General features: G+C 36.3%; 1 protein-coding gene across 5 annotated transcripts in view; it reads right to left on the bottom strand.

Moving 5' to 3' along the window:
* Nucleotides 1-23,267, bottom strand: part of LOC123545749 (uncharacterized) — a 97,509-nt gene that overhangs the window by 11,351 nt on the left and 62,891 nt on the right. For all 5 annotated transcript variants that reach the window (XM_045332059.2, XM_045332085.2, XM_045332073.2 and 2 more), the window contains 2 exons: nt 6,889-7,070; nt 3,956-4,072 (listed from right to left, as the gene is read on the bottom strand). In XM_045332059.2, the coding sequence (XP_045187994.1) occupies nt 3,956-4,072; nt 6,889-7,070 (299 nt within the window). The remainder of the gene's footprint in view (nt 1-3,955; nt 4,073-6,888; nt 7,071-23,267) is intronic.

The raw sequence follows: 23,267 nt of genomic DNA on the forward strand, positions 1-23,267 counted from the left end.
TCATGTACGCGTCAAATATGCTGTATGTACACAGCAAGAGTACGCAGCAGGCCTTTTTCTTCTGTAAGGGCTAGCAGGTTGACTCGGCGACCATCTATTTTCGATTTCAAAAAGTTACAGAAAAAGGTAAAGCCAGTATAATTTCTAATCTAAATTTGATTGAATTTAATTTCAATTGTGACACATTAATCAACACCTGGCTTTGTTGAATCGTGTAATAAACAATAATCAGCAGGGGTAGAATAAGGTGCGAAAATATCCGAAAGGTGTTTCCGAAAGGTGTTGTTTACAGACTCAGCAGTGATACGTACAGTATCAGATAGGTGCAAAAAAGTTGATTATTTCATAATTTTTGCTTTTTTATTGTTGTTTTGTTGTTTGTTTTTTTTTTAATCAGGAGACTGAGACTTCTGATCGGGGTGGTCGGGTTTTACAACCAGAATCAGTAGAAACCCGATCGGATTGGGAGAGTTGGGATGTCTGAACTAAAAATCGAGAATTACCTTTAACCGAGATCATACTGTGAACAACATAATTGACACGAGGTGACACGTTAATTGCCGGTAATTACTGGCTATTTGATTGTGACAAAAAGACTATCACACCTTCTGTTATCAGTTGAGAAGCTCATGTCATTTTGAAAGATACCCTTCCGAAATATTGAATCAGCTGTTATTTATTTATTCAAAATAGTTAATTAAAAAAGGTAAAACAACAAATATAACAATATTTTACTGGTTTTATCTTCGAAAAAACAAGTATCGATAGTACCGCGAGATCGATGCTGCTCTCCGCCGCGGAGATAAAATTTATTACCGGTGTCGATGTAAACTCTTCTTTCGTTTTCCATTCACCTCAAAATTGACCAAAAATGTTTTTTTCCCAGGATTTTGGGCTAAAATCGGTGGTGCCATTATACATGGGTGCGCATTATACTTGGCTATCTACGGTAGAGTTGAGATTTTTTACAATAGGGAGGATCAATCACAAGTTTATCGTGCAATCTCAGATACGTATTGCTGCAATTTTTTCAGTAAGGCTGTATCAATATACAGATATTATACTGAAATACATATCAAAAGCAATATTGAAACTTTATACCATATTTTGTTCACATTCAAAGGTTGAAATTTCATATATGTAAGTGTTTTGTATAGAAATTCCCAATATTTAACATGTTCATACTGTAGTGAGTGAGTTGGGTTTTACGGCGAATTGACACAAAATGGTCATATATCGCCGAGGTTCATATTGTAATTCCAAATATACAATGTGTTTGTGAAGTAACATACTATATATAATGTGTTTGTATTGCAATTCCTGATACATGTACAACATATTAACTTTCTATATATCTGATATGTTTATTCATATAGTACAATCAAATATTAAAACTTGCTTGACAACAAAGTCTTTTTTTAAACAAAATTTCTTGATGTGATTTATTTCTTTGTCTGACATGTTAATCACTTATATTACAGTTGAGTAAATATTCTTAAAGAACCAATTGTAAAACACATGTCCCCCTGCTGACCTGTTGCAAGAGGGTCCGTAAAGTTGTATCCTCTGACCTTGAAATTTGACCCAATGACCTCAAAAGACAAGAGTAATCTACTGACTGCAGGTAACTATCCTATACAGACTGACTTGGCTTTCTTTCATGGATTGGAAACAGTTTTCAGCCACAAGATCAATGTGACCTTGACCTTTGACCTACCCCTCCCCCCGCCAAAAAAAAACAACCAACAAAAAACAAGAGAGCCATGAAGGCCCTGTATCGCTCACCTGACCTACTGACCTAAAGATTAAAATTCTGACCAAGTTTTATTAAGATATGGTCATAAATGTAGCCTCTAAAGTGTTAACTAGCTTTTCCTTTGACTTGACCTGGTGACCTAATTTTTGACCCCACATGACCCAGATTCGAACTTGTGACTTATGACTTATGACTAAGTGTCACGAAGATACAGTCATAAATGTGGCCTCTAGAGTGTTAACAAGCTTTTCTTCTGATCTGACCTAGTGACCTAGTTTTTCACCCCACCTGACCAAGATTTAAATTTGACCTAATGATCGTTAACATTAACATTCTGACCAACTTTCAGTAAGATATGGTCATAAATGTGGCCTCTGGATTGTTAACTAGCTTTTCCTTTGATTTGACTTGGTGACCTAGCTTTTTGACCCCACATGACCCAGATTTAAATTTGACCTAAAGATCATCAGGATTAACATTCTGACTAAGTTTCATAAAGATACAATCACAAATGTGGCCTCTAGAGTGTTAACAAGCTTTTCCTTTGATTTGACCTGGTGACCTAGTTTTTCACCCCATATGACCTAGATTTGAATCTGACCTACAGATCATCATGATTAACATTCTGACCAAGTTTCTTAAGATATGGTCATAAATGTGGTCTCTGGAGTGTTATCTAGCTTTTCCTTTGATTTGACCTGGTGACCTAGTTTTTGACCCTACATGACCTAGATTCCAACTGGACCTTAAGATCATCAAGATTAACATTCTGAAGAAGTTTCATGAAGATATGGACATAAATGTGGCCTCTGCAGTGTTAAGTAGCTTTTCCTTTGATTTGACCTGGTAACCTAGTTTTTGACCCTACTCAACCCAGATTCAAACTGAACCTTAAGATTATCACGATTAACATTCTGACCAGGTTTCATGAAGATACAGTCATAAATGTGGCCTCTACAGTGTTAACAAGCTTTTCCTGTGATTTGACCTGGTGACCTAGTTTCTGACCCCAGATGACCCAATATTAAACTCATCCAAGATTTTATTGAGGTTAACATTCTGACCGAGTTTCAAGAAGATTGGGTCCAAATTGTGACCTCTAGAGTGTTAACAAGCTTTTATTTTGTTTTGACCTGGTGACCTAGTTTTTGGTCTCAGATGATCCAATATCAAACTCGTCCAAGATTATATTGAGAGTAACATTCTGACCAAGTTTCATTAAGATTGGGGAAAAATTGTGACCTCTAGAGTGTTAACAGTCAAATTGTTGACACTGACGACAGACACAGGGAGATCACAAAAGCTCACCTTTGAGCACTTTGTGCTCAGGTGAGCTAAAAACAAAGGTCACCTATTTATCATAAGCAATCACTCTACGAAGTTGAATGACTCTTTAGTCATTAAGAGGTTTTCAGTCTCAAGGTCAGTATGACTCTGACCTTCAACCTACTGACCCTTAAAACAATAGGGATCATCTATTCACCACAGACAATTGTCCAATACAGTACAACTGCTGTCAGACTAAGCATTCTCTAGTTATTAATCATAAATCAAATAGTCTACAAACTGACAGACCAATTATAAGCAAAAAATATTTTGAACGGGTTATAAAAATTGTTTCAGTTTGTAAGATAGTCCAATCATTACACCCCTAATTTTCAATGGATTATTGAATGATATATGGCAGTGAAATATTTTAAATAACTTTTTTCTCTTGTACAGGACAAAAGGACTACAAAATGGGTAAAATCTGGTTAAAACCATAGGTTTTAATTCATAAATACAAGATCTTACAGTTTCACTTGCATGAAAATATTGCATTCTGTTCACCAAGAAAATCTTAGAGCTTCATAAAAGAAAAGTTTGTGAAATTCAGACACTACCAACCTGATACACTTCATCTGCCTAGACAATAAATAATTTATAAGAACACCTTGTGTATATATAATGTAGTTTAGAGTAGGGCAAGTCAGTTTTCATAAAATAAAACTTTGATGGCCTTGTTATTTCACATACAGTGTAAATGGATTTTTTAATTTTGTTTTTAACTTCAATGACATAAAATTTATGAATAATTCAATTTTTCTGTTTAAAAGTTGGACATACTTAGTTCAGACTACAGAAATATTGTCTATGTTGCAATGCTATTTTTAGCTTCATGCAACTATTATTAGAAGTGGTACTTAACTAAAGTCTCACCTGTTCAATTTTTTTATCAAGCATTTCAAAGAAGGCAATCTGACTGTGGGTCACCCTGAAATTTTGCTTCCCTCGAAATTCTTTTACTTCTTTGTTCGGTGGAACCGCTAGACGATCCTGAAAATATGGCCAGTCAAATAATTTATATTGTAACACTTGACTTTAACATAATTAAACAAGAATACCAACTGCTGAAGGGGTGGTAGGGGTGGTGGTGGGGGGGGGGGGGGGGTTCATGGCTGAGTGGTCAAGGTTGCTGACTTCAAATCACTTGCCCCTCATCGATGTGGGAATGAGCCTCACTTGTGGCATTGAATTCTTCTTGTGAGGAAGCCATCCAGCTGGCTTATGAAAGGTCAGTGGTTCTACCTAGGTGCCCGCTTGTGATGAAATAATGCACGGAGGAGCACCTGGGGTCTTCCTCCACCATCAAAAGCTGGAAAGTCGCCATATGACCTAAACTTGTGTCAGTGCAACGTTAAACCCAACAAAAACTGCTGAATGAATATAAACTTCACTGTTTTACTATTTTCCCAGTGAAGATTCTAACACATTATAGAACACTGTACTTACTAATACCTATTTCCTAAAATGTCCTCTATATTGAAAATTTGTTCATAAAATCTCTGGGACAGACATGGAAACACTATTGAGATATACAAAGGAGTTCTTTGTGGTACTTTTCAAGACAAATTTCTTTGACTAGGTGATCTTTTGTGATCACATGATGTCTAGAATCTATTGTCATAAACTTTACTTTGTGGCCATCAACTCACTTTCAATTTCAAAAGGTTTCAGCAAAATCACACTGGTTAATTAAGCATTAAGAGACGGTTCCTTTGAAAGGGCAAATGTCATCAGCACCTTTAAACATCAAATAGCAGATACCTACTGTAACATTTTTACCTTCCAGCAGACTTCAACCAAATTACAAAGTAGTTGTATATTCACTAAACATGTCAGATGCCATTATAGCCAATTTATTTCTTTTTTAATTTGTCAATGTATATTTGTTGAGGTCACTGTAGAATTTTCATTTTCCCATCAATTGATATCAAATTTACAAGTAGATACTTGAACTTAATATTTGCTTCATTTTCCATGCTATTTTTGCCATGTGCAGAGACAATGAGCATGTTTTTCCCCTGTGCAGAGACAAAGAGCAGATTTCTGCCACACACATGGGGTAATGAGCAGATTTTTGCTATGCATAGAGATAATAAACATTTTTTTTCTATGCCCAGAAATAATGAGCAGAATTTTGCTATGAGCAGATGTAATGAGCAGACTTTTGCTATGCAAAGAGATAATGAGCAGAGTTTTGCTATGCCAGGGTCACTCAAAATGAATTTTTGAAAGACCCTGGCTATGCGCAGAGATTATGAACAGAATTTTGCCATGTGCAGAGATAACGAGTAGATTTTTGCCGAGCACATGGGGTAATGAGCAAATTTTGCTATGCACAGAGATAATGAGCAGATTTTGCTATGCATAGAGATAATGAGCAGATGTTGGCCATGAACAGAGATAATGTAATTTTTGCTATGCATAGAGATGAGCAAATTTTTGCTATGCATACAGATAATGACAAGATTTTGCTATGCACAGAGATAATGAGCAGAATTTTGCCAGGCACAGATAATAAGGTTTTTGCTATGCATAGAGATAATGAGCAGATTTTGCTATGCACAGAGATAATGAGCAGATGTTTGCCATGAACAGAGATAATGTAATTTTTGCTAAGCATAGAGATAATGCGCAAATTTTTGCTATGTATAGAGATAATGAGAAGATTTTTGCTATGCACAGAGATAGTTAGTAGATTTGCTATGCACAGAGATGAAGAGCAAACTTTTGCTAAGCACAGAGATAATGAGATTTTTGTTATGCGCAGAGATAATGTGCAGATTTTAAACTTACCTTTTGCCAGAGCATAAACTCCTGTTATATCAGGGCAGTAACTTACTTTTCACTATAACAGGTGATAAACTTACCTTTTACCAGATCATAAACTTACCATTCACCAGCTCAATAACTTGCAATACGCCAGTTCATTAACTTGCCAAACACCAATAAAGCAACTCATAAACGTATATACCAGGTGATAAACTTGTCATATACAAATATACAAGGTCACAAACACAACTTTCACCAACCATAAACATACCTTATACCAGATTATAACCTTAAACATACACGAGGTCATAAACTAATCTTATATCAGATCATTAAGTGAACATATACAAGAAGATATATTCTATAAACCAGGTTTTAAATTTACCTAGAATAATACCAGAATATAAGCATACACTTTTTGTTTATAAACTGGAAATTCAACCTCATAAACTTACCATTTCTTTTTGTATATAAACAGGAAATTCAACATCATAAACTTACCATTTCTTTTCGTTTATAAACTGGAAATTCAACATCATAAACTTACCATTTCTTTTCGTTTATAAACTGGAAATTCAACATCATAAACTTACCATTTCTTTTCGTTTATAAACAGGAAATTCAACATCATAAACTTACCATTTCTTTCCGTTTATAACCTGGAAATTCAACATCATAAACTTACCATTTATTTTTGTATATAAACTGGAAATTCAATATCACAAACTCTTTTTGTATATAAACTGGAAATTCAACATCATAAACTTACCATTTCTTTTTGTATATAAACAGGAAATTCAACATCATAAACTTACCGTTTATTTTTGTATATAAACTGGAAATTCAATATCACAAACTCTTTTTGTATATAAACTGGAAATTCAACATCATAAACTTACCATTTCTTTTTGTTTATAAACTGGAAATTCAACATCATAAACTTACCATTTCTTTTTGTATATAAACTGGAAATTCAACATCATAAACTTACCATTTCTTTTTGTTTATAAACTGGAAATTCAACATCATAAACTTACCATTTCTTTTTGTTTATAAACTGGATATTCAACATCTAAGTGAAGGGTTGTCAGTTTGGGTGATCCATTTAGGTTGGGGTTTGGTGGAGGTGGTTTCAATGAGTTAACTATGGTTTTTACAGGTGACATCTTGCTCTTTGACTTTGGCTGGCTTGTTGCTTCTTTATTTTCTTTATTTTCACCTGCAGAAATAACAAGTTATCAAAACAACTGCTACACAATTGTACAAGTAAGGTTTATTCAAGTTATCAAATCAAGTGCATCTTCAATGTACAAATAAAGTTGATTTAAGTTATCAAAACAAAGGCATCTTCACAATACATTTTTTACAAACAAGGTTTATGCAAGTTATCAAAACAAGTGTTTCGTCACAGTACCATCAAAGTTGGTTCAAGTTTTCAAAACAAGTGCATCTCCACAATACAATGTTTGATTCAAGTTAACAAAACAAGTTCTTCTCTACAGTAGAATACGGCTGTCAAGTATTCAACACAAGTGCTTTTTCACAGTACAAACTAGGTTGATTCAAGTTATCAAAACAAGTGCTTCTCCACTGAATGAACATGGATGATTCAAGTTATCAAAACAAGTGCTTCTCCATTGAACGAACATGGATGATTCAAGTTATCAAAACAAGTGCTTCTCCACTGAACAAACATGGATGATTCAAGTTATCAAAACAAGTGCTTCTCCACTGAACGAACATGGATGATTCAAGTCATCAAAATAAGTGCTTCTCCATGGATTAGGTTATTTTAAACAAGCACTTCTCCATGGTTCAAATGAGGCTGATTCATTATTAGTTATCAAAACAAGTGCTTCTATTGTACAAATGATGTTGATTCAAGTTAACAAAACAAGCACTTAATATCCATGGTACAAATAAGGTTGATTCAAGTTATGAAAACAAGTTCTCTACTGTTCAAAAGAGATTTTACAGTTATTGTTTTTGTCACTTGGCTGGCTTTAATTGTACCAATATTCTTTGGTGTCCTATGTATACATTTTTCTCAGTTTTTTGGTAAAACTGATTTCATCATATTATTTGGTATGAAACAGGCATCATTCAGACAACTGGAAAACTTGTGATTTATGCTTCACAAGACTTTCTACTGAACATTCCTTTTTTTACTGACCATCAAAGTTTCAATCAAATCCAAACAAAAGTATAAGAGAAGTAGTCAAGACAAATTTTAAGGGGTCGAAACTCTGCAAAAAAACAACAACAAAATAACAAGAGATCACAGAGTGATCTTGGGGCCCACCATTGAGCCATTTTTGATGTTCATAATTTCAAGACTAGCTCAAGGTCAAAGTTCATTTCGGTACACAAAACTGTGCATGTGGTCCATGCATGTGGTCCAACTTTGAAAGCTGTAGCTTGAGAAATACGAAATAGGACACTAGATCAATTTCAAGGTCAAAGTTCATTTTGGTATACAAAACTATTCATGTGCTTCAAATCTGAAGGCTGTAGCTTGAGAAATGTGAAAGTAGGTACTAGGTAAAAATCAAGGTCAAATTTCAATTCAGAACTATCCAAGTGGTGCAAAATTGAAGCATGTAGCTTGAGAAATGTGAAAGTAGGTCACTAGGTCAATCTCAAGGTCAAAGTTCATTTTGGTAATTAGGGTGTCACCTAGTGTCAATTTTGTTATTCAAAGTTTGATCTCAGTTAAAGATAATACTTGATTTTTAATAAGTTTCAACATACATGTTGTATTTGTGATTTTTTAAATATTTCTTTCTCAAAATACTATTAAAATTTTGTTTTGAAAGAAATATAAACCACTTGATCTTTTACGTACCGTAACGGCGATCTTAGATTTTAGCATAGACAAAAGGTAAGGGTAGATTTCTCGGATCAGCGGTCACCTCGCTTAAGCGGACAAATTGTCTGTTTCCCCTGGCTGGCTGCTAAAGAGGGGTTAGACTGTATATTATCTTCAAGTTTGTTTCAGCTGATTTTTCACTGAGTTTATTGCCCTTGGATTATTCAGCATTAGTACACTATAGCACCATTCTTGTCTTGAGCATTCCTCCAGACCTACTGGGTGATAATCATTGAAATTTCGTAAGAAGCTTCACTCCCAAGAAGAGATGTGCATATCTTGTGCGCGTTTTTCTCTCAAAAACTACTTGCTGAGGTTCAAAGAAATTTCTTCGGAAGCATTACTACTGAGACAAAGTATGTGCCACGGCAATGTAAGTTCATCTTTTACAGTTTTAAAAGGCAACAATAATACTTCATGGAGCATCCATTTGTTTTACTGATATTTTCTTGTTAACATGGAAACTGAGTAACTGCATAAATACAATGAACTTTAAACAGTACAAACTGTCTATTAACCAAGAGTATTTATAGAACTTTATTGCTTCATAATACAGTCTGTAGTTTATTGCAATACAAACAAATCAAATTACAAGAGATGTGCATCTCCAACAGCACAAAGTGCAAAATCAATGCCAGAAACAAGGCTCTTCTAACATCACAGACTTGTCTCAATTTCCCTGGAAATAGCTGAATGTCCCAGAATATTTTGTAAGTGGATTATTGAATAAGTGTACAAGTCAGGACTTGGTATTTGTGTGGTATATAACTGTATTTGCATTCATTACTAAGTACACAGTGCCAAAAATATTTCTGTAGTACATCCTTCAGTTGATAATATGGTTAAAGGAAGAAGACAACTCCAGTTTCAGGAAAGAGTTTCTAAAAAAGCTTATTAGCTTTCTACTTGATTCCTAGCTTTTGTAAAAATGTATTGTAATTACATGCTATTTGATTAATAAAATATTGTTTAAACCAACTCAAGTTTGCAAAGAATTTCGTATCAAAATACTTCTTCAGGCAAACATAAAATGAATACAAACATTTATTATTATGTATGATGTCATGGTGTCAGTTAATATGACATCATAACGTCAAAGTATGATGTTATGTTTGGCGCACTATCTGAATTATATATATATTCCCCCAGAAAAACAGCAACAGAACCTATAGTTGCAAGAACAATATTAAAGTAACACTACCAAAGAGTTACTTAAGCTAAGGGCCATACCAAATTGATTTATAGATCTTTGGAAAATGTTCAAAAAACAAGAGGACCATGATGGTCCTGAATCGCTCACCTCTTCCCACATGACCCAGTTTTGAGTATGACATCGTTTTTTCTATTATTTGACATAGTGACCTAGTTTTTGAGCTCATGTGACCCAGTTTTGAACTTGACCTAGACATTTTCAAAATAAAAATTCTGACCAATTTTCATGAAGATCCATTGAAAAATATGGTCTCTAGAGAGGTCACAAGGTTTTTCTATTATTTGACCTATTGACCTAGTTTTCGAAGGTACGTGACCCTGTTTTGAACTTTAACTAGATATCATCAAGGTGAACATTCTCACTAATTTTCATGAAGATCTCATGAAAAAAATGGTCTCTAGAGAGGTCACAAGGTTTTTCTATTTTTAAACCTACTGGCCTAGTTTTTGACCGCACATGACCCAGTTTCAAAAATGACCTAGATATCATCAAGATAAACATTCAGACCAACTTTCATACAGATCCCATGAAAAATATGGCCTTTAGAGAGGTCACAAGGTTTTCCTACAATTTGACCTACTGACCTAGTTTTTGATAGCACGTGACCCACGTTACCTACTGACCTAGTTTTTGACCGCACGTGACCCAGTTTCGAAAATGACCTAGATATCATCAAGGTGAACATTCAGATCAATTTTCATGAAGATCCATTGAAAATATGGCCTCTAGAGATGTCAAAAGATTTTTCTAATTTTAGACCTACTGACCTAGTTTTTGACCACAGTTGACCCAGTTTCAAAACTGACCTAGATATCATCAAGATGAACATTCAGACCAATTTTCATACAGATCCCATGAAAAAGTATGGCCTCTGGAGAGGTCACAAGGTTTTTTTATTATTTGACCTACCGACCTAGTTTTTTAAGGCATGTGACCCAGTTTCAAACTTGACCTAGATATCATCAAGGTGAACATTCTGACCAATTTTCATGAAGATCCATTCAAGGGTATGGCCTCTAGAGAGGTCACAAGGTTTTTCTATTTCAAGACCTACTGACCTAGTTTTTGATCGCAGTTGACCCAGTTTCAAACTTGACCTATATATCATCAAGATAAACATTCAGACCAACTTTCATACAGATTCCATGAAAAATATGGCCTCTAGAGAGGTCACAACGTTTTTTCATTATTTGACCTACTGACCTAGTTTTTGATGGCACGTGCCCCACTTTTCGAACTTGACCTAGATATCATCAAGATGAACATTCTGACCAATTTTTATGAAGATCCATTCACAAGTATGGCCTCTAGAGAGGTCACAAGGTTTTTCTATTTTTAGACCTACTGACCAAGTTTTTGACCGCACATGACCCTGTTTCGAACTTGACCTAGATATCATCAAGATGAACATTCAGACCAATTTTCATACAGATCCCATGAAAAATATGGCCTTTAGAGAGGTAACAAGGTTTTCATATTATTTAACCTACTGACCTAGTTTTTGACGGCACGTGACCCACTTTCGAACTTGACCTAGATATCATCAAGATGAACATTCAGAATAACTTTCATACAGATCCCATGAAAAATATGGCCTCTAGAGAGGTCACAAGGTTTTTCTATTATTTGACCTACTGACCTAGTTTTTTTAGACATGTGACCCACTTTCGAACTTGACCTAGATATCATCAAGGTGGACACTCTGACCAATTTTCATGAAGATCTCATGAAATATATGGCCTCTAGAGAGGTCACAAGGTTTTTCTATTTTTAGACCTACTGACCTAGTTTTTGACCGCACCTGACCCAGTTTCGAACCTGACCTAGATATCATCAAGATGAACAATCAGACCAACTTTCATACAGATCCCATGAAAAATATGGCCTTTAGAGAGGTCACAAGGTTTTTCTATTATTTGACCTACTGACCTAGTTTTTGATGGCACGTAACCCAGTTTCAAACTTGACCTAGATATCATCAAGGTGAACATTCTGACCAATTTTCATGAAGATCTTGTGAAATATATGGCCTCTAGAGAGGTCACAAGGTTTTTCTATTTTTAGACCTACTGACCTAGTTTTTGATGGCACTTGACCCAGTTTCGAACTTGACCTAGATATCATCAAGGTGAACATTCTGACCAATTTTCATGAAGACATCATAAAATATATGGCCTCTAGAGAGGTCACAAGGTTTTTCTATTTTTAGACCTACTGACCTAGTTTTTGATGGCACGTGACCCAGTTTCGAACTTGACCTAGATATCATCAAGATGAACATTCTTACCAACTTTCATAAACATCCCACGAAAAATGTGACCTCTAGAGTGGTCACAAGCAAAAGTTTACGGACGGACGGACTAACGCACGGACGGACGGACGACGGACGCTGCGTGATCACAAAAGCTCACCTTGTCACTATGTGACAGGTGAGCTAAAAAGGGAGCGTGCCCACTTCATCACCTAACAGCACATCGAAGGCATGTGTGGCACTAGCTCGGACACTCTGTATCTAATGATGAACAACACCATAATTCCTGACTATCTGAAGTTTGGGTCATCAGCTACATGTATAATGGACGGAGGAGTTCTGATCAATATCACTTTGAGGCATTAAAACGGCAATAAAACCTGTTTTGCTGTTATCATTCCTCACCATGTCATCTAAAAAAAGTGATTTTTTTTTTCTCAAGAATAAAATCACTGATGCAGTCATTCCGACGAATGACTTATCACTTTGGTATGGCCTAGTGGCCCCTAAAAGGGGCCAAGTGACCCAAAATGTACAAATTAGAAGAGGACCAGGCCTTTTTTCATTATTTTGGGCATACCATGAACACCAGTGGAACTGGGGAAATGCTCATTATTATTATTATTATTATTATTATTATATTATTATCATTATACCAGATTTATATAGTGCCCTTTTCATGATGGCAATGTTCTGGTCAAAGGTGCTCACATAATATTATAGTAAATGCAGCCACACAGGGCGCGAAATTCATCCTCTCCTAGTACAGACACAGAGCAATCTGATCTGAGGGACAGAGTGAGATAAAGCCCCCAGAACAGATAGAGAGAAATCCTTTTAGATACAGGCCTGCCCGGTTAACTTTACCTAGCTCTTTGCTAACAGACAGTCTGGTTTCTAAACGTGCCCAGTGTATACTGGCTAGCGACCACCAATTCCGGACGACCACCAAACCAGACAGTCCTGTAAACGCATTTTTTTTTTGGTCTTTAACCTTGTTTATCTGTTTACGATCAAATGGATGCTTGATTTTCAACAACAGGGCAAAGTTACAACAGATAAATTTAAGTATTTTACAAGAAATGCTACATTTCATTTCGTCTGCACTCACGAAGCATCTTTACATGTTGGGGGAAGTAGGAAGTGGCGCGATGCGCATGCACAGTATTTCCGTGAGGTCCCGTCATTAAATCTAAAGGTCCCATGCAAATTTGAGATAAGCAGACGAGACGTTTAGTAAACACATATATCGGGGAAATACATCTTTGATAATTTAAGGCATGACTTTTACACATCCTAAAACACATTTTCATATCAAAATATTCACTTTGAAAAGTGAAATTTTAAAAGATTTAGTTGGGAGAGATACGATCAAATTTACAGATTCAAGAGAGGTAATTCGTACAATTCTTGGACTCAGACACTGTACAACTACTTTCCATTGGTTGAAAATAAAGTTTAATTCAATGTTGAATGTAAATTGTAAATCAATAAAGTGACAACTCGCTGTCCAGAAACATGGTACTGTTAGACCTTGAAATAACGTGACTCGGTGGCCCTTTGTGTGGGCCTCGAAAAAGTACTTGAACTAATTTTAGAAGTAAACAAATTAGCTCTTTTAAGAGTTAGGAGGAGAACCTAGCTTTGTTCACATGAAATTTCAACCACTAGATATATCTATTTCCCAAGTTATCGTGAAAAATATTCCAAAAGTGTCAGGTTGTAGGACGCTAGCCAGTAGCATCAATACACGTGAAGCCGTCTTTCCTTGGAAGAACCAGTACAGGCCTCTTTGCTAGATGGGAGACAGTCAAGAGCATCTCAATAATTTCCAGTGCCTGGACCTGACACTTTCCTATAAGGAAAAAATGAAAATTACTATAATCTATATAAAGGTGTTTTTGTGTGTAATATTTCCAAATGAGCAGCTGCATTTTAAAATTTGTTCAAGAGTTTATAATAAGTGTTGATTATATAACCAAACAAGAGATCACAGAGGGATCCTGGCACCAACCATTGAGCCATTTTTGAATGTTCCAAATTTCAAGACTAGATCAAGGTCAAAGTTCATTTCGGTACACAAAACTGTGCACGTGGTCCATGTATGTGGTTCAAATTTGAAGCTGTAGCTTGAGAAATGTGAAAGTAGGTCACCAGATCAATTTCAAGGTCAAAGTTTATTTCTGTACACAAAACTATGCATGTGCTTCAAATTTGAAGGCTGTAGCTTGAGAAATGTGGAAGTAGGTACTAGGTAAAAATCAAGGTCAAATTTCAATTCAGAACACAAAACTATACATATGGTCCAAATTTGAAGCCTGTACTTTCAAAAATACGAAAGTAGGTCACTAGTTAAATGTCAAGCTCAAACTTTATTTCAGTATACAAACCTATGCAAGTTTTCCAAATTTAAAGGCTGTAGTGACAGAAATGTTAAAGTAGGTCACTAGGTCAATTTCAAGGTCAAAGTTCATTTCAGTACACAAAACTATGCACATGGTCCAAATTTGAAGGCTGTGACTTGAGAAATGTGAAAGTAGGTCATTAGGTCAAAATCAAGGTCAAATTTCATTTTGGAACATAAAAGTATGCATGTGGTCCAAATTAAATGTGAAAGTAGGTCACTAGGTCAATGTCAAGGTCAAAGTTTACTTTGGTACACAAACCTATGCATGTGGTCCAAATTTGAAGGCTGTAGCTACAGAAATGTGAAAGCAGGTCACTAGGTCAAGATCAAGGTCAACTCATGTCAAGGTTCATCTAGTCACTCAAAACTATACATAAGGTCCAAATTTGAATGTTGTAGGTTATGAAAAAGAAGATTTGTAAAGATTTTCCCTATGTAAGTCTATATAATTAAACCATGTGACCACCGGGGAGGGGCCATATTTGATCCTAGGGAAATAATTTGGATAATCTTGGTAGAGGACCGCTAGATGATGCTACATACTAAATATCGAAGTCCTAGGCCCTGTGGTTTGGACAAGAATATTTTCAAAGTTATTCCCTATATAAGTCTATGTAAAATCATAAAAATAAACAAAGGGTCATAACTCACTCAAAAATTGTTGAACCAGTCTGATTTTCAGGGGGACACAACTAGGGTACCAATACATCATTCAGACAAAGTTTGGTCAAAATCCCCCCAGTAGTTTCTGAGGAGATGCGATAATGACAAATTGTTAACGAACGGAAGGACGATGGACCACAGACGCAGAGTGATTTGAATACCCCACCATCTGATGATGGTGGGCTAATTAAACAGATATAATAGAGCAGCAAGAACACCGAAAGTTAACAATCATTTGGGAATTTTAAATTCAGAATTGGGAAAAAACATACTTTTTTTGCTTTGTGGCTGACTTGTTTTGCTGGAGGTAGATTTATAGGGGGCAAAAGCCCCAGGATCTTATAACAATGCTACAGACAAAGTTTGAGCAGTTCCTGAGAAGAAGTCTTTAAAAGTGTTTCTATTTTTAGCTCTAGTGGCCCCTAAATGGGACCAAGTGCCCCCATTTAAATAAACTTGAGAAAGGACTTATACTGATGCTATAGACCATTTAGTTTGATAAAGATCCATCTAGTGGTTCATAAGCTAAGTTGTTTAAAGGTATTTCTAATTTTAGTGCTAGCAGCCCATAAAAGGGGGCCAAGTGCCCCCATTTGAACAAAATTGGGAGATTACTTTATAATGATATTACAGACCATGTCTGAGTGGCACATAAAGTGGCCAAGTGCCCCAATTTGAACAAAATCGGGAGGACCTTATAATGATGCTACAGACCAAGTTTCTTCAGGTGAGCTAAAAATTATTAAAATAAACCTTTCGACGATTTTGAACACATGGATTTCTCAAATTTTCAGATGTGCAGGCTGATCTTGGTTTGCACTGGTCACAAATGCAGAATCACTTGCCGCCAGTGGGCTAAAAGTTAAATATATTTTTGCAGATAAACAAGAAGCCTTATAGGCAAAAGGCAAGGGGTGTTTATAAGATGGTATACAGTAGCTTTAACTTCCTTACTTAAAGCAGACATCTTAAGTTCCATCATATAAACCACTAGTATTATCATGTAGTCTGCTATTATTCATCCTTAAGAAACATTCTGTGACTGGTCTGATGAAGACAGACACTGGTATTATTTTGCCAAATATGACTTTTGGCAGACATATTCTGTCTTGCAAAACAAACATAGGGCACATTGCAGAATAATTTATATATATAGATAAGAGTAACAGGACTGAAATTTTCTTTTACAAGCAAGGGTCAATCATTCAATTACAGAGTATGAATGATGGATACAGTGTTATTCATTTAGTAAATGGAACTCAGGTCACTAGAACAGCTTGCAGCGCACCAGCATAATTTTAGTCTGGCTGCAAACTAGATATTAAATCTTTCCATTTTTTAGCTTTTATTAACTCAGCAACTGATTATCTATGTTTTGAGAAGAGAGGGGGCATAATTATACGACCTTTGAACAGCCTCAGGATTAATCTCCTATATACAAAACATGGTTTGAATAGCAACAAACTAAAGCCCATAGACAGACAGACATAGCAATGACAATAGTCAGAAAACCCTATTTCGTCTGTCCATAATATTATCTCCAATACTTTTTCTTTGCAAGAACAGTAGTCAGAAAACCCTATTCTGTCTTTCAATAATCTTAAAACCGTATCTTTGCAAAGGGCAATAGTCAGAACTGTGAACACCTATTCTGTTGGTCTATATCCCCCAAAACCATATCTTTGCAAGGGGCAATAGTCAGAACACCTATTCTGTTGGACTATATCCCCCAAAACCATATCTTTGCAAGGGGCAATAGTCAGAACAGTGAACACCTATTCCGTTGGTCTTTATCCCCCAAAACCATATCTTTGCAAGGGGCAATAGTCAGAACACCTATTCTGTTGGTCTATATCCCCCAAAACCATATCTTTGCAAAGGGCAATAGTCAGAACAGTGAACACCTATTCTGTTGGTCTATATCCCCCAAAACCATATCTTTGCAAGGGGCAATAGTCAGATCACCTATTCTGTTGGTCTATATCCCCCAAAAACCATATCTTTGCAAGGGGCAATAGTCAGAACACTTTGATTCTGTCTGTCTATATCCCCAAAAACCATTTCTTTCAAACGGGCAATAGTCAGAACACCTAGATTCTGTCAGTCTATATCCCCTAAAACCATTTCTTTGCAAGTGGCAATAGTCAGAACACCTATTCTATTGGTCTATATCCCCAAAAACCACGTCTTTGTAAGGGGCAATAGTCAGAACACCTAGATTCTGTTGGTCTATATCCCCCAAAACCACGTCTTTGCAAGGGGCAATAGTCAGAACACCTAGATTCTGTTGGTCTATATCCTCCAAAACCATTTCTTTGCAAGGGGCAATAGTCAGAACACCTATTTTCTTTGTCCATATCCCCAAAAGCATATCTTTGCAAGGGAGTTACTTGTACTTCTAAAGTTAACTTATGATCTATCCTTTGTATTTGATGGATAGACAGAAGAACAGACAAACAGATGGACAAAATAAAATCATCTGCAAATTTTTTGACTTCAATCTATGTCTCAGGTTTCATAAAACAAGAGGGCTAATATTTTATGATTAAAAAGAACAACAAATTCGATAATTAAAACCATTATTTTGTTTGCTTGATACGATAACATGAGCTGGTCAACCGTTACGGTCTATAGAAAATTTATTATCATTGCCAAGGCTTTGTTTGGTCCAAAACAAATTAAACGCTTTAAATAAGCAGAAATTAATAGTATTGAATAGGTATGGTGAATAAAAAAGAAATTTAAACAGGTATTTCATCAAGAAAATTAAATGTTTACTTTCGTTTTCCATATTTGTCACCGGTTTCCGCAACCATGATTTTCTGACATTTTTATCATTTCTTACAAGATTTTCCTAGCACAATCTAAAGAAAAAGCCATTTAAACGTCTGCATTTAAGAAAAATATGATCACTGTTGCAAAAGCAACCCTTATTTTGAAGCATTTTTCGATAATAAAATCATGCAAAGGCACCAAACCCCACCCACTTTGAGACAACTAAAATATAAATTGACTTAAAAAAAATCTGTAATAATATATATACAGTACGTTCCACTTAATTGCATATCGGTTAATCGCATATCCCGGATATTCGCATACGAACTTGAAGCACCGATCGATCCCTATATAATTACCTTTAAAGTTTTTCGCATAATTGCATTGAATTTTTAATCCGTCCCGCTTAACTGCATAAAACATTTGGCTAAAAGTCCACTAATTTGGTCGCAAACAGCGATAAAAATGATCAAAAGATGCCGAAAATTTACTGTGAATTACTCTAGCCGATCAGCTGTTTCACGTCGCCTAGGTGACAATCGGTGCGTGACAAATTCGTCAACGTGTGAATCACTCAGGTAAATTGGTAATTTAAATACGTTAAGTATGTACAGGTGACGTATTGTTACACTTTTATCGATCTGCACGAGAATTTAAGACCTTTTGTTGTACGTTTTTGCGGAATGAATGTCGGGTAACATCCCCCATCCACCCGCGTTGAAAGTGAAAAAAAAAATCCTTGAGGATTATCGGTAATTATTCTGTTGATAAACAATGTAATTGGCCTTGTTTTCATCATCAATTAACACCCCTTCAAAGAGCTAGAAGAAGTTTGTTGGTATCATGACATTAGAAGTGGAGATCAAAGCTGTATAGTTTCCCCGAGATTTTCGTGGCATTACGTCATGTTTTCGCGCCATGTTGCACATCACTGTTTAATCGTACCGCCTCGGTTCTTAAGTGCTGAGAAGTAGATCTAGTGTTGTAACAATCAATAAAAACGCTTCTTTTTAATTTGTTAAAGCGAATGTGCAATATCCCGTATAAACTGACAGGTAAACGTATCAAAATATAATAGCGGATTTCTTAAACAGTAAACTTATTAAAAATACGCAACAACATTATTGTTTTGTTTTTAACCGCATTTTCTATGTACGTTCACGAGGTCGCGTAACAGAAATCTGTGCAAAAATCGTTTTACTTCATATTTTTAAATTGCTGCTGCTTTTTCATTATTTAAGATTTTTCTATTCTGTTTTTTTGTACTTTCTGGTCAAAAGTCTGAATTTTATGCCCATAGTTTGTATCATCTATTTACTTTTAGAAAGTAATAAGTATTTAGGATCGCGCTGTTTGAAATTTTGCAAGTAATTTTAAGAAAATTTGACCATTTTTATAGAATTTTGCCAACATTTCTGTTAAAACCTTTTTTAAATCGTTATAGAATTCAAACTATATTACTTCTCAATCGGTGTTGAAAATTTGAAGCGATAAAATAAAAAATTGAATGCGTGACGCGCGTTTTTTGTATACGTGTCGATGAACAAAAGTAACGGCATTGTAAGTTAGGCATTACGATAGGTCGCACGTGCTCGTGGAATGGAAAATTACCGGCATGGCGTTTTGATATCTGTACGATTCGCGGGTAAATTCCAGTCAGTGGTAAATAAAAAATATTGTCGTTTACAGCTTTATCTGTTTAAAACATACACAGGTATGATTAATCACTCCATTAGTGACACATTTTCTAATTAATGTTGCCGTATTGATTCAAAGTAATAACCATTGCTCCTACAGCAGCCGAAGCATACCGAAACAGAAGCCATATACGTATATTCGGATAAACGAATAGCCCGGTTATTCGCATATTTTGCTTTGACAAATTGGGTATGCAAATAAGCGGACTCCACTGTACTTGTTTTATATAAAGTATGTGGAAGTTGCAAAAATAACAGTATAGCTTGACCCCTGAGCAGGTGATTTTGACATGACAGAATTGGAGTTACCAGTAGTATGTTGAGAAAAAGAAACAGCTACCTGAAAAAAAAAGCTATACATGTTATAGTTCTTACATAGTATGTTATTCTTTAAAGGCAATGAAAATTCCCCCTTTTGGCTAAAATGACGCGAAAATTCCCCCACCTGAGGGCTGCGCACCCCTTCCTCCAAAGTAGAGTGATGGCCCTGTGATCCTAGACCCAAATGTTCTCAAGTTATCGTCCAGAAATGGTTTAACTATTCAGTCACCAAGACCTTGACCTACTGACCTCAAGATCTATAAGGGTCATCTCCTGGTCATGATTAACATCGATATCGACTTTCATGATCCTAGGCCCAAGCACACCTGAGTTATCATCCGGAAACTGTTTAACTGTTCCTGGCCACTGTGACCTTGACATTTGACCTACTTGCCTAAAACCAATAGGGGTCATCTGTTGGTCATGACCAACCTCCCTATTAACTTTCAAGATCCTAGGCCCAAACTTTCTGGAGTTATCATCTGGAAACAATTTAACTGTTCAGGGTCAATGTGACCTTGATCTTTGACCTATTGATCTCAAAATCAGTAGGGGTCATCTTCTGGTTATGACCAACATCCTTATCGGTTTTCATGATCCTAGGCCCAAGTGTACTTGAATTATCATCTAAATGGCATTAATTTTCACAGGGAGACAACTTTTTCTCGACGGATACTTAAAATATTCAGAAAAAAGTTGTCTCCCTTTGAAAATGAATGCCATTTGTACTTAAAATATTCGGAAAAAGTTTTCTCCCTTGAAAATTAATGTCATTTGTAAAGAAATAAAGATAAACAATTGCTGAAAACTGTGTTCCACCTTGTTATGCGAAATTTCACCACTCGCGTGCTATTGCAAATGCATCAAAATGAGCATGTGTAACAGTTCTTTGAAAATGTTTTTAAAGGCGCTTGACTGTCCAGAAGTGGGGCCCCTTTAGGCAGTCCTTTTCCGCAATTCAATGTTTATATCAATATACTGACACTTGTTTCGTAAAGTAATATACATGTTTTACATGCTGTTCAATTTTCATGTCAAACAACTCACAGACTAACCAACAGGTAAAGTACTGATTTTACAGTCATAGCCCACAGTCAAAATATTTGCCTTGTATTCACAGAAATGTTGTCCCAGATATTGTGCGTTTTAACTGACCATGTGGGGCGGGGTTTCGCAACAGTCCACTGCATTATTTTGCACAATATGTAGTATAATCGGCTACCTGATTTCTTATTCAGTGGCCGGGGCCTCCATGGCCAAGTGGTTAAGGTTGCCGACTTCAAATCACTTGCCCCTCATTGATGTGGGTTCGAGCCTCACTCGGGGCATTGAATTCTTCATGTGAGGAAGCCATCCAGCTGGCTTACGGAAGGTCGATGGTTCTACCCAGGTGCCCACTCGTGATGAAATAATGCACGGAGGGGCACCTGGGGTCTTCCTCCACCATTACAGCTGGAAAGTCACCATAATAATATGACCTAAAATTGTGTCGGTGCGACATTAAACCCAACCAAAAAAACAAAAAAAAACAAGAGCTGTCGCCATAGGATGACACATGCCCCCGATGGCACTTTGAATGAATAGTTATGGCCGATGTTAGAGTTTAGGACCTTTGACCTGCGGACCTGGGTCTTGTGCGCGACACGTCGTCTTACTGTGGTACACATTCGTGCCAAATAATTTTTAAAATCCATGCATGAATGACAAAGATATGGACCGGACACGCCCATCAATGCATTATCATGAAATATGACCTTTAACGTCTAAGTGTGACCTTGACCTTTGAGCTACGGACCTGGGTCTTGCGTGTCACACGTCGTCTTACTGTGGTACACATTCATGCCAAGTTATTTGAAAGTCCATCCATGGATGACAAAGATATGGACCGGACACAAATGCACTATCATGAAAAATGACCTTTAACGTCTAAGTGTGACCTTGACCTTTGAGCTACGGACCTGGGTCTTGCGTGCCACACGTCGTCTTACTGTGGTACACATTCATGCCAAGTTATTTGAAAATCCATCCATGGCTGACAAAGATATGGACCGGACAGGAATGCACTATCATGAAAAATGACCTTTAACATCTAAGTGTGACCTTGACCTCTGAGCTACGGATCTGATCTTGCGTGCGACAGGTCGTCTTACTGTGGTACACATTCATGCCAAGTTATTTGAAAATCCATCCATGGATGACAAAAATATGGACCGGACACGAATGCACTATCATGAAAAATGACCTTTAACGTCTAAGTGTGACCTTGACCTTTGAGCTAAGGACCTGGGTCTTGCGTGCCACACATCGTCTTACTGTGGTTACATTCATGCCAAGTTATTTGAAAATCCATCCATGGATGACAAAGATATGGACCGGACACGAATGCACTATCATGAAAAATGACCTTTAACGTCTAAGTGTGACCTTGACCTTTGAGCTACGGATCTGGGTCTTGCGCACGACATGTCATCTTACTGTGGTACACATTCATGCCAAGTTATTTGAAAATCCATCCATCCATCGATGACAAAGATATGGACCGGATGTAACCAATGTAGCATTGAATTTTAGCTGTTTTATTTGCAAAAGTCAGACGTTAACTCAGCCCATGATAGGTCGAACAAAATGAACAATACCATAACACAAAACTTTGGAGCTTGAAACATTTTGTCATAATCCAGCTAATGTTCAAATTTACCTGTAGGCATTCAGTATTATGTTTTTAGAATAATTATTTCTACACAGTTTTATATTTTACCCAACATTACTGGCTGGCACTGCCAATGAAATTCCCATCAAACATTCAAATTTAACTGACAATTAGGCAGAGAACATGCATCAACTGTTATCTAACACCGGTATTTTATTTCTGATAAGACTTCATGTGGCATAGAACTATATGCAGGCTAAAAACACAGTATCTACAAAATTTTTAATTCAGTGAAAACAAGTTTCTAACAGCAGCTTCAGCAATTTCGTCCTTTTCAACAATAATTTCTCTGTTCATTACTGTTTTAATGCCCAGAAAAACCTGCAGGAAAATCCATTAAAATGAATTTAATCTGCTATTTATTTTACTGTTGCCATGGATTCAAATTGATAACTTTTGATAATAATAATTTTCTAACATTTAGGCAGTGTTCGAAATTCACGGTAGTCCGACAGCCCGTGGCTACCAAATTTCAGCTCGGGCTACCGATTTTCCACAGGTACAAGCCCG

The sequence above is a fragment of the Mercenaria mercenaria genome, chromosome 15 (assembly GCF_021730395.1).
Source record: "Mercenaria mercenaria strain notata chromosome 15, MADL_Memer_1, whole genome shotgun sequence".
NCBI lineage: Eukaryota > Metazoa > Mollusca > Bivalvia > Venerida > Veneridae > Mercenaria > Mercenaria mercenaria.